The sequence below is a fragment of the Corylus avellana genome, chromosome ca5 (genome assembly GCF_901000735.1).
Source record: "Corylus avellana chromosome ca5, CavTom2PMs-1.0".
Classification (NCBI taxonomy): domain Eukaryota; kingdom Viridiplantae; phylum Streptophyta; class Magnoliopsida; order Fagales; family Betulaceae; genus Corylus; species Corylus avellana.
The window spans coordinates 8216537-8229980 of NC_081545.1; the positions used below are offsets into that span (position 1 = coordinate 8216537).

General features: G+C 33.0%; 1 protein-coding gene across 1 annotated transcript; it reads right to left on the reverse strand.

Annotated features, from left to right (window-relative positions):
• Positions 1–5847: 5847 nt before the first annotated feature.
• On the reverse strand, positions 5848–10285 carry LOC132183352 (protein THYLAKOID FORMATION1, chloroplastic-like). The gene is made up of 5 exons (XM_059596781.1): positions 9975–10285; positions 8578–8845; positions 7771–7987; positions 6613–6728; positions 5848–6228 (listed from the first exon to the last, which is right to left on the reverse strand). The coding sequence occupies exons 1-5, from the start codon at positions 10168–10170 to the stop codon at positions 6090–6092; spliced, it is 936 nt and encodes a 311-aa protein (XP_059452764.1). The 5' UTR covers positions 10171–10285; the 3' UTR covers positions 5848–6089.
• Positions 10286–13444: the final 3159 nt, after the last annotated feature.

The window sequence follows — 13444 nt, forward strand, 5'->3', positions numbered from 1 at the left end:
TGAGTGTTTTTACTTGTCTAGAACTTTGGTAACTTCAGGAATGTCAAGATTGATGTAGATCCTTATTGCACTTATTGATGATAAGTTGTACTCGCCTACAAAAAAAAGTTCAAAGAGAGATTCATTAATAACCTTACTGATAAAAATGTATTTTATTGTTTTTGAATATATATGCTAAGTTAAATGATTACCTCTGAAAGCTTTCACAATAGTTGAAGTTACAATTATAGTGGTTGGCTTTGGATTATTCTTATAAAAATCCTCATCAATTTGATATGCTGAAGATCCCCACAAAGGATGATGTTGAGAAAAGTGGTTGTTTTGTTGTTGCACTTTGCCATTATCTCTCGCTCTTTTTCTCTGGGTAGTGAGTTGAGGAAACGGTGGTGTGTAGTTTATAGGTGAAAGCCCAAATGTGTGGTACCACACTACAACGTTGTCAATAGCTTTATGAAAAAAGGCCGGCTTCCTCTAATTAATTGTACGTGTTGTATATAAAAATTGTCGAATGCTGTTAGATTTTGAGAGTATTTTTGTATTAGTTTAAGCTCATTGTTAACATGGTTGTTTGCACTACTTGAAACTTGGTTCCCTTGCATAGGATTCTTATAACTTTTGCCTTGGATATGCTGAATATTATTCTCATCCAGAAAGTGAAATGCAACACGTACACACTTTCAATACTCTCAAGCTCTCAAGTGCAAATTCTCTAACCTAATATTGAAAGTTACTATTGGATTCAAAATTCAATAGTAATTTTTAGTTTTAGATCAGTGCACTTGTGAGTGAGAGTGAAAGTGTATGCAATATTTTTCTACTCTAATTATAACCTCACATGATAAGAGAAGGTTGTTAAGTATGGTCATAACTTGCATTTTAGATAACCCTAAAAAGTTGGTTGTTAAATTAAAATACTTATAGAGAGAAGCCCTAAAAAGATACTTGTTTAGATAAGCCCTAGTATGCCAACCTTAGTTTGGTGGAGACACCCGTTTACCAATACTCGAGTTTGATCTTAGGCTTGATTTAATTTGGGTGGCTTAAAGCAAAGACTTCTAGTTGTAAATCTTCCCTTTTAGCTGATTTGGAATGGACCTAACACACGGGCTGAAACAACGTCGTTTAGGACCATACAAAATGTCTCTAACATCCACGGAACGATATCGTTTGAGCCTTTCTTCGAAACAGCATCATTTTGCGCATAAAAATACGTGGGCTTGAGGCGTGAAATGACATCATCCAACTGAAAGTGGAATGACATTGATTCCCTCAATAGGAAATTTTTTTAAGGGAAAACATCACTTTCATAAATTTTACAATTCAACTTTAAAAAATGTCAATTTAGGGTTATCATCTTTCAAAAGTTTGCAATGTCAATCATTCCGTCCAAATTCAACATTAAATCCTAATAAAGGAAGTGAAATCCCCAAAATACCTATGTCCAAATTCAAAGTATTTTTGTAATTCTATAAACATTTTTAAGAATATTTTGGGGATTTCACTCATCAACCATTTGATTTAACCCTTAATTTTGACGGGAGGGTTAACATTGCACACTTCTAAAAGATAGTAACCATAAATTGACACATTTTAAAATTTAAGGGTATAATTGAAAAAGTAATAAAATATCAGAGCAATAAGTAAAGTTTTTCCTTTCTTTTAAAGAAGAATCATTTGACAAAATGTCTTTTTTACCATCAAGTTCTTCAACCTTTCAACACACAACAGATGAAATAGGGGGCTGTTGCTTTGATCTTTGCCCTTCCTCAAAAGTTACCTTGAATCTTTTTTGAGTTAGGAAACCACTTATCCCAAAAGCTTAAACTGATAAGAATTCGTAAATTCAATCATTTATTGCATGCAATATTTAATCGAAATATGAGTAAATTGATAGAGTAAGGGTTTGAACTTATAACCTCTGGACTTGATACTATGTTAAATCATTACTTATCTCAAAAGTTTAAGGCGATAAGAATAAGTAAATTTTAATTATTTAATTAATATTTACCAAACTTAAATACCGGTTGTAACCGACAAGCATATGATGGCGTGTTGTGATTATTACATGAGTAATACGCTTGTAACCGATATGCATAAATGTTATATAAATATGAGATAATGCTCCTCAGATCAGTGGAATATAATCATCTCCATTTCATTTGAAATTAATATCGATTTATTGTAAAATTAGTGTACAATTTACAAAATTTCCACTAATTTTACTCTAAATGGAGAGGATCTTAATTCCCATATCAGTAAGAAGTCAACAATTCAATTAAGTGTTTGTGTTCTATCATCGATGAACTATTTTGGGTATTTTAATTTAGACAAGATATGACTTGTTTGCCTGGATCTAATATTGCTGAAGAAAATTGAATCAAAGATTGGTGATAATCCTATTAGGATATTGGTCATATGGGAGAATTTATTGAGGGCTTGGAATGGAGTTAAAGCATGGGCCACTGCATCCTTTTATTATAAATGCTATACACATTCTTACTCCCACACTTTCAATTTCACATTTTTTGATGTGGTATTGAATATCACCATTAGATATTGAATTGATCACTACTGGATTTTGAATCAAATGACTATATTTACTGCAACGTTACGGAGTGTAGACTTGGAAGTGTGAAAGTGAAAATGTGTAACATTTCTCTCTTTTTATAGATGTAGTGGTACTCTTTCCCAACAAAACTAAATGTTTGAAGCAGCAAATTATACCCTCAATGGGAGTTTTATTTTGAACTTTTGAATAGGAAGAGTACAATCTGGTTACACTCATATGAAATTACAAGTAACAATATAAAATAACAATACTTGAGAGTCTGAGACCAAAAAACAAAAACAAAAACATAAAATTCATGCTCTTTATTTGAAACTTAAAAGCTTACAGATGGATGAACTTTCGGGCAACTTAGTTGAGAATCCCATTGATGCAAAGCCATTGACCAACAAAGATTTTGTCGCAATTGAGATTAGGATTGATGGCAGTGAAGAAGTCTGCAGTGAGACTCAACTTTTGGATAATTGTAGAGCAAGTATCGCCATCTTGTGCTCCATACACAGAATTGCATTCTGGAGTTGTTTCCTCCTTTTCGAACCCAACTGCACAACATATATATGTAGTATATATCAAAACTTAAAAAACAAAAACAAAAACAAAACAACTAAAGTAATAAGAAATTGATTAATGTATATTAATGTCAGAGGATGTATGATTATAGAACTCACTCCCGAACACTGTTCTGCACTCTGTGATGGAGACCATGAGAAGAAGAGAGAGCAGTAGAATGATGCTGAGAACAGTTGCTGTTTTGTTGTTGCACTTTGCCATGATGATCTCTCGCTCTTTTTCCTTGCTATTTTTGTTTGGGTAGTGAGTTGAGGAAACGGTGGAGTGTAATTTATAGGTGAAAAACCCATCAAAGAAGCCGAAATATGGTGTGGAAAGGCCGGCTTCTCCTCCTACTTGTAATATTTTTGTATTAGTATAAGCTCATTGTTGTTAACATGCCGGTTTACACAACACAAAGTTGTGCTCAGCAGGCCGAGGCGAGTCTTGGGATGCTTGCATACGATTCTCATATCTTTTTCTTTCTCTTTTTCCTTGGAATAAGAAGAATTTCTCCATTTAGTAATTTGTTTATCTTTTTGTACGAAGATAGACAACCGATATATATGTCGGAGAATAAAATCAAAAATTTCACTTTTGAATAAAAAATAAAATTAGGATTTTATGACAGTGGCTTGTTAAAAAAATAATAATAATAATAATAAATAAATAAATAACAAAAAATGTGTAGAAAAATGACATCAAACACGCCTCTTTTCAAAATCCTATGATTTTTCAATTGCAAGCCAAGATATCTAAATAGTGACCTATATGATAGGGTGGTAAACACTTGGACAACCTTATGTAAATATTAACTTAAACCTAATAATATACCACTCATTGTATTATCTATTAGGAGTTCTTCAGATATTTTTCTTCAACAAGGCACTTAGTGTGTTTGGGATTTTACCATTTTGAAGGTTAAAAGTGTGATCGTAAATGAAAACGCAAAGAGAGTACTGTTTGGAAAAGTATTTAAAAAATAATTATGGTTTGAAAACGTTAAAAAAGTTATTTTCTCAAATCCCAAGAAAGGTGATGCGTTTTTAAAAATGCTTTATTTTAAAAGTTAAAGTACCATTTTAAAGGTCACACCATGATTTTATCAAGTGCGGCTTAATTATATTTTTAAAAATTGCGTTTTCAAATCGCATGTTTTAAGATCCATATTTTCTAATCGCGCTTTTTTTAAAATTGCAAACCTAAACCGACTTAATAAATGTTTGGTAGCCATCTTATTGCACTTATTAAATGGTTTGTGACATGAAGCATTTGGAACTCAGGAGAATTCTTCCCTAGGGGGAATCAAACGCTTGGCATACTTTAAGAACTTCAGCTCTAATCAGAGAATAATTTGGATATACTTTACTATTGCTATCCATATACCAATAAGGGATGGATTCTCTAGAAAAGAGGAGTCGCGGTGGTCCCCAGGGCCAGCCGGATCGCCGTGGTATCCCACGACCTCCCGGATCCCATGATTGAATAGAAAGTTGTCTTGTGGAGTAAACAAGGGGTAATGAAAATCTCAAGAGAATGAATGACAAAAAATAAAATGATAGAGAGAGAGAGAGTAGAGTAGTTGAGAAAATTGGATTACCATGAAGAAGAGCTTATGGAGTGTTGGCATCCCTCAAAACTGCTCCTGGTGTTGGAGGAAATTACTCAAGGTATATTGCTAAAAAGTTCTTGAGATTTGAAGTTGGGAATGGGGAAAATATTTATCTCTGGACGGATTTGTGGCACCCTGCTGGCATCTTATTTGAAAAATATGGTTATAGAGTTGTTTATGATGCTCAAAGCAATGTGGAAGCTAAGCTTTCTTCTTTTATACATAATGGAGAATGGTTATGGAAGCCTACTAGATCTGAAGCTTTGGAGGAAATTCAAGCAGGACTTTCTGAAATCAGTTTGGGTCATGTTGATAAGCCTATTTGGACTGTTTCAAGGAATGGTTTCTTTGTTAGTTCAGATACTTGGGAGGCTCTTAGGGAGAAAAATGAGAAGATTGATTGGTGAAAGTTGGTATGGTTTCCCCTTGCTATTTCTAAGCAAGCATTTATATTATGGCTTGCTGTGAAGGGGAGGCTTGATATAGGAGATTGGTTGCTGACAAGGGGATACAAAGGAGATGCCAGTTGTGTTTTCTGCGGGAATCAATTGGAAAGTCATGATCATCTTTTTTTTTAATGTAGCTTCAGTTATAGAATATGGAGGTTCTATTTGTCTAGGTGCAGAATAGCTAATTCTCCTATAATATGGGAGGAGGTTTTGCAAATGGGATGCAGTGAATGGGGTAATAAAACCTTTAAAGTTGTGCTTTGTCGTTTGGCTTTAAGGTCTGTTGTCTACAACATCTGGTGCAATAGAAATGAAGTCAGGCATGCAGGACATCCCAAAACAGAGGAGCAATTGTTGAAGAAAATTATGTGGAAAGTCAGAACCGGAGTAATTGGGAAAGGGAAGTTCTAAAAAACTGGGAAAAACCTTGTGCTTTGCTCTTTATGGAACATACCAGCAGACTTGCTTTGTTAATATTGGTTTTTTATAGTTACTGGCTGGGTTTTAGTTGGATTATTTTGGTCTGCTGTTAGTATGTGTTACAGCATTGTGTTGCGTTTTGTTGGTGTTCCGCCTCTGTGAGGTTTTGTTTTTGGCCTTCTGTAGGGCTTGTATATCGTGATACTTTGTATTTGGTTTGTATTGCTCTTAATGAAGGTGCTTATTCATCAAAAAAAAAAAAAAGCTATTATATGCATTTTGAGTATTACAATTATGAATTATCAAATACATTTGGAGTAAGCAAAAAAAAAAGGGATGATATTTAAGAGGAGAAATATATGATGTAGCTATATCACCATTCCGAACAATACACAAAAAATGCAAACTAACCAGCTGATAAAAGATGCCTGAACTGTGAAAAACCCCAACTCTACCTTAAAACCACTAAAAACCAAATTAGTGGTCTGAAGCTTCACAGAGGGTCATTTGCAATTGGAGGAAGCAGTACAAAATCTGCTGTGGCCTGCATACTGTACTCCCCCAAACATTTTCTGACGGCCTCACTAGCCTTCTGTGCTTCTTCTGCCCGCTCCACTATTTTTTTCTTCTCCCTGAAATTCATAGCAGAGAAATATTATGATTAATCCACCAAAAAGTAAGAAATATAGCTATCAAGGCACAACAATACCTTCCAATAAGACTTTTTCAGTTATGAGTTTCAAAATTCGACAAGTCTCATGCCTAAGGAATGATTACAATAGGATTACCTTCCTTTGTGGTAGGCTAATGTGTGCAAATTCTTATGCTTGTACAAATGTTCAAACAGAAGACTGTTTAATCTTCCAGATTTAGCAATTTATGAATTCACAGACTTTATCCAGTCCAGACATGGGTATAATTATCATGCTCGGGTACCATACCAGCCATGTGTAATCATATAGTAGCTCAAACTGAAGAAGTATAGAACAGAGATTTTACTGAAGGATTTTGTTTACCTATCCACATATTCTTTTAGTAGCTCTTTTGCCTGAACCAGCTTGGAAAGGAGATTGCGATATACATCAAGGTCCCGATCCACACTTCTTTTGTTAACATTCAAGGCTGCACAAAGCTGTTAACAAAAGAGTTATTGTCAAACCATGAGTTGAAACCTCTCCTCAAGGAAATTAAAGAAAAAATTTATACATCACCACCACGTTAAACTTCAGTCTTGCAAATGCTTTGAAAGTCAAAAAACTTATAAATTTTAAGACCACATGTATGATTCTGTGTTTAGATTTAACTCCCATTTTCATCTGAACTTCAGGTATTTTTAAATTTCTTTCTTCTTTTTTTTCAATAGAAGATACACATTGCACAGTAAAACTAGACACAAATAGTAGTTATAACCCTAATACAAACTTGAGCATATCTATTGCTGAAAAATGTAAACTCGTTAAAAGGACGAGAATGAAGCCGAATGTGTTGTCTGCCCTGCAAATATGGATATCCATGCAGGTACACCCTCTTACCCACACCTACAGCCACATCTACACTCTTGCACATTGACAGACTACATTGTACATGACAATTTTATTGTATAAATGAAGTATCAACTCTTGTAAGGAATCAATTCTTAATGACAGAAAAAGAAAGGCCAGAATGCCACATACCATTTTCGGCATCAATATTTTCAATAATTTCGTCAACCACAGCAGTAGAATATAGTTAAAAGTTGATCTTCCCAACTAAAATAAATACTTCTACTTACCATTTCCAAGTAATGTATGAGAATACTTGCATCTGCACCATATATATCACATTCCATATCCACAAGGGAATTCTATGAAGTGATTCTTGGTTGAGCAAGCCTAGAGTTAACATAGGATGACGAGAGATTTTTCACTTTGCTATTTGTCAGTGGAAGTTCTTCTCTCTACATCAACTAATACTTCTTAGCATATATGTGGCTTACTAGTCTCAAAATTCTCACATAAATTAATTCATGGGTCTAATTTCTTTATAATCTTGAAGAGCAAGCAATTCCATTGATTTGTTATAAATTGACCAGTAAAATTCCACCACATGGCCCAAAAACCCCAATGATCTAACACAAAACTGATGCCAATTCAAGGCAAAACAAGGTTAAGATCCTAGGGTTTTAAATTTCAAACCTTTTCTAAAATTGTGGGTTCAGTTGCATTTGCCAACTCAAGAAGACGAAAGAGCCCAACAGCAAAGAAACGGCTGTAGCAGAAACTTCCCTTACCACCGGCTCTTTCTGCAATGTCCTTTAATATCCCCTCAACTTCTCCTTCTCTGGTTGGAAACTCAACTAATGAACTGGCAGTCTGAGCCCGAGCCCACTCTTCCAACTTTTGTGCATCAGTTCTGCAGTGCGTAAGACAGGAAAATTATTCACTGCAAGATTGAGAATCGTTCTCATATATATATATGAAAGAGCTTGAAAAAATACAACACAAACGTTCATAAAGTACGCACCTCAAAATTCCTATTAGAACAATTCACTCAAGAGCTTATCGAAATGTTGACTAAGAATTGCTTTCTTTCCACAATTAATCTTCTGAAGAGGAAATTGATGGTCACATAGTCAGGACAGTATCTTTTTAAGTGGAAGGGCCTCTAATTTTTGTAAGAATCCATCTTAGGTTTCAGGCAGATTACTACTTACTTGCCCTTAACTTATTTGTCTTCTAGCTAGAGCTTTATATATTAACGTTATGTAGTTTGAATGATCCACCTATCTTCTTAGTTGGATTTCTATTAATTATGATGACAAACACACACACAGGAAGAAGGATATTGCAATAACACAATCTTAGCAAGCATACAAGATCACCAAATTTCATAGTGTTCTAGTCTTAATAAGGATTATTGCTGCATCATCTTGTCACAAATTAAAATTAAACTACAAAAACAAGAGTCACTGAAGGAAGAAAAAAAACACATTGTAGTCAAACCTATATTGCTCCGGGTCCTCCTTCAGTGCTTTTATGTATGCTTGGAAGATGGCCTCTCGATCCTCATCACTAGGGTATCCTTCCATGAGTTGATCATACACAGTAACAAAACCAAGGGCGAACACGGGGTCATAACGGTATGTTCTCTTGTACCTCATCAAATGTTGCTGGACAATCAGCTCCTGCAGAACATTGTTGTAGACATTAGGAATTGGTCGCCTATATGCTTTGAGGAAATTCAACTTCGTCTCAGCTACTGTGGCTGGTTCTGCAAATAAAGTAAATAAAAGAAATCATAACAGAGAAAAATATTAAGGATCTCTCTTTTTTCCCTGACTAAGAATAATAAAGGAATCTAACAAAGAAAATTTCAAACTACATAACATAGCATTACTCTGATAGAATTAAAGGATTATGCAGCATGCCATAAGAAAATAGACTGTCTCATCAAGGTTTGATTCGCATAAAGGAAAACTGGCTACGTTACTAATTTATCCAGTAGAAACATAAGTTCGAAAAGTGCCCAGTTCATTATAAACAGAATGCCCATAGAAACTTCAACCAGGCTTTTTCAAAACAGAAAAAAATATCTAAAGAATATTCCATAACAATGAAATTTTTTTCCAACTAGCTGCCATTAGATCAGGATATGAGATTATACTTCATATGATTAGGCAGGGCATTGAAATTAATTTGGAATCTGTCAAGTGCCACTTTAGTACAACCAGTGACTACTACAAAGTCTACAATATGTATAATAGCAAGAATAACACTAGCACTACAACCAGCAATCACATTCCTCCTTCATTGCTTTCCACATATCTTCAAGGCACTAAGGGCACTAAAATTAACCAATCTAAGGAGGTAACTAACCTAATCATTAACATAATCTCAAATCTCAACAAAGAGTCTAACGAATACCCATTAGAAAGAAATAGTTCAGTTATGAATCTTTTCGCAAAATGAAGCTCCCTGAGTCTTATGCCTATATTCGAACTCAAAATTCATTCTTTTTTTCCACACGTACAATTTTCAAAGACGAATATCATTAATTACAAGCTTAATTTCATACAAAAATATAAATTTTCAATATGTTTTTTACTGAAATTACTTAGCTTTAATAAAATAACTAAACCACCAATCCAGTAATTCCAACCAATAATACTCCAAAAGATTAAAGAACCAGAAAAGGTGTGAAAATGTGAAAAATTCAAATTTACAAACCCAATCATAAATTTCAATTACTTGCACCAAAGAATAGGAAAAGGAAAATTATTTCCTACCTCTATCTTAAATTAAATTAGAAACTTCACTTCTATATTTTTTTTTCTTCTATTACACTTTATATTTCTTGTTCACTCATTTTCTCAGCAATCAAACGAAAAATTGAAAATCACCTGTGGAGGCGGACATGCAATGAATAACCATACGAGAACTCGAAGCCGTAGTTCGAACGCCCACATAGTGACACGAAAAGCTCGTACGGAACCGAAACCCTTCAGAATTCGCAGCAAAAGTACGAGCAGACGAAACGATTGCTTTTCTTTCAGAACACTGACTTGGTGCTGAGAAAAACGAAGTCACAGCTGCCATTGTATAAAAATAGCAATTGAAGAGAAAGTTATATTTAGAGGTTTTCCAGGAAAATGTGGTTCATACTAAAATTTTCTCGGCAAAAATAGATAGAGACAGGGAGAGAGAAAGAGAGAGGGAGAGAAGTGCACGATAGAGGCTTATCCAGTGTGTGTGAAATTGAAAGTTGTGAGGGTGTTACGGAGGAGCCTCTAATTTACTGACACGTGGTATTGGTGGTTGTTGTAATGATGGTGATTTTCTCGTTTTAGTTGAAAGCTGAGTGGCGGAGTCCGTGACTGTGAACCCGTTGAGATCCATTTCAATGAAAAAAAAAAAAAAACAAAACAAAAAGAAAGAAAATGTAAAGTACAATTAGTCAATTATAGGTTTATTTCCATGTTTTCTAATTATTCCAATGAATTGTTTCTATTTATTTATTGTTGAAAATCATCAAATATTACCAATTATATGAGATATTTGTTGAAATATCTATAAAATATAAAATGCTAAAATAAGAAAGAGAAAGAAAAGAGAGTGGAAGCGAAAGGAGACATTTAGGCTACATCTTGTATATTCTGACTTTTATATTTGTTGAATTTTTTGAATTGTCTTAAACTTTTACATAGATTTCTATTTATTGAGAGACAGTGAGTAGTGAGTAAGAAACCTAAAATAAACCCTAAAGATGAATAGTAGGCTTACAAACAAATTTTATAGAAAAATTTTTACAAACTGAAACATGATTAAGTTTTTCAAAATTTGAACTTATGTTATATCCAATCATGTTGTGCCACATCAGTTTGTAAAAGTTTTTTCTTTAAAATTTGTTTATAAGCATAGCATTCATCAACCCTAAAATACATAAAGAAATAAATATGGAGAGTCCTAGGGAGCCAAATAAATGAACCTGGAAAAATTTTCAAATTGGCGTGGCAGGTCGTGAGTGACAAACAAGGAAGAGAAAATTGCATTTTTTTAATTTAAAAACTCTGGCCACGTCAGCTTGAAAATTTTTCTGAGTTCATTTGTTTGGCTCCTAACACTTCTCAATAAATAAACCCTACGAAGAAAATAAAATAAAGAAAATATAAAATATTCTAATAAATGAAATAATATATTCTAACAATATTGATAACAATTCGACCACCTCATCTTCTCTAATTACATGTCTTATGTAATTCTATATATATATATAGTATGGATGGTAATGTATTGGGCTATGTTAGTTTGGTTAGTGGGCCTGTTTTGGTTAGCTGTATTGGGCCTCTATTGGTTAGAATGGTTAGCACTAGCAGTTCGTTTGGTTAGTGTAATTGTGTACTAAATAGTAAATACTAATTTTTTAAATTTATTTATTTATTTATTCTTAAACAGTATGGCATTTTGGCAATAGAGGACGAGACTTTTACGTAACTAAAAATGGTTTGTCGTTTTCGGGTGACAGAAACGATACGATGTTTATGCGACAAAAGAAACTGTTGCTTTGGTGAAGAAAAACAATTTGGTATTTCAACATTTCATGGCAATTGGTTTCGGAAATTATATTTTCCTGGAATTCACATTTCTAAGAATGTGACGTTGAAGATATGGATTCCCGAAAATATGAGTTGATATACCGTATATGGTATACCCACCAATCTTCCAATTCCTTGGATAACGATTGCAGATAATAATTGTCCCACTATTCTCGATAGGAAATCAAACAATGACTTTAGCATGCTAGTGAGAGCACGCAATTTGACATGATAAGCAAAGAATTCAACGCCACAATCGGTCAAGGTTATACCCCATTAGCAAAAGACATCTGGCCAATTGGACAAACCTCTCTAGTAGGGGTGCAAAGGCGGTTACGGTTAGCGGTTAGTGGCAATAACCGCTAACCGTAACCGCCCTAGCGGTTAGTAAATTTCACTAACCGCAACCGCTAACCGCCTAACGGTTAGCGGTTAGCGGTTAACCGCCGGTTAGCGGTTAGCGAAATAGATAACCGCCCGCTAACCGCTTTTTTAAAATTGAGCTTTTTTTTTGGGCTCTTTGGGCTTTCTTTAGGGTTTTTTTTTCTTGTATTTTTAATATCTTCTTGTGCCCAATTGCTATAAAAAGAGCCTATATTGAAAAATCAAAAATATTTGACCCAAAATTTACATTTACTTGTACTTTAAAAAAATTTCCTTAAATATTAAATCATAATCGGTTAACTTTTTTTAAAAATAAAAAATAAAAATTCAACGCAACATACAAAAAAAAAGTTCAGAATTCAGACAACTGTCATAACATATAAAAAAAGTTCAACACAAAGCATATAAAATAAGTTCAAATGAAACATTAAATGATACAAATAAAACATTAAAACTTTATCAATCCTCTCATTTGATCCTCTAGCAAATCTTGTGGACATCAAAAGAAGAAAAGTTATAATATTAAACATAATAATATTAAGGCACAAGCATGTACACATATCAAAACGTGCTTAATATAATTGTATTGTAATTAAAATACTATGACAATTCAAAAAATAATAACCTTCGTTACTAACAAACCTCTAGGCAAAATATGAAGCAGCACTTGAACTTGAAGGTTGAGTCATATCTATGAATAAATAATATATTGTTTAATTCAATTGAATCAATTGTGATTATCATTGTACATGAATCATATGATTAACTTGTAGACTTATGACTTATGAGTTATGTCATATTATATATGTATTATTTATTATTATATAATCATATGATTTAATGATCAAGTCATCATGTAATATAATCATATCAATTACAGTGATAATATATAAATTACTAAAATTATAATGATAATACATTAATACTTAAATTGTGTTTATAAGTAACACATTGGTCATTGTTTAATCCAATATCAATTACTTAATTTGATATTATACGAATCATATCATCATTGTACATTAATAATATGATTCACTTGAAGTCTTGAATAAAGTATTTGAATTGTTATTGAATCATATGATTAAGTATTGATATTATACATTTATATTATTCATATACATATGTAGACTTATATAGACTTATAACATATATAGACTTATAAGTTTATAACATACATTGGAAATAAGTCTCTAGATATTTAATTGTTGTATTAGTATGAATTAGTATACTTATGAGTTATGTCATATTATATATGTATAATTTGTTATTATATAATCAAATGATTTAATGATCAATCTCATGTGATATAATCATATAAATTATAGTGATAATATATTAATACTCAAATTGTGATTTAATTATTTTTTAAAAAAATTGTGATTTAATGATCAAGT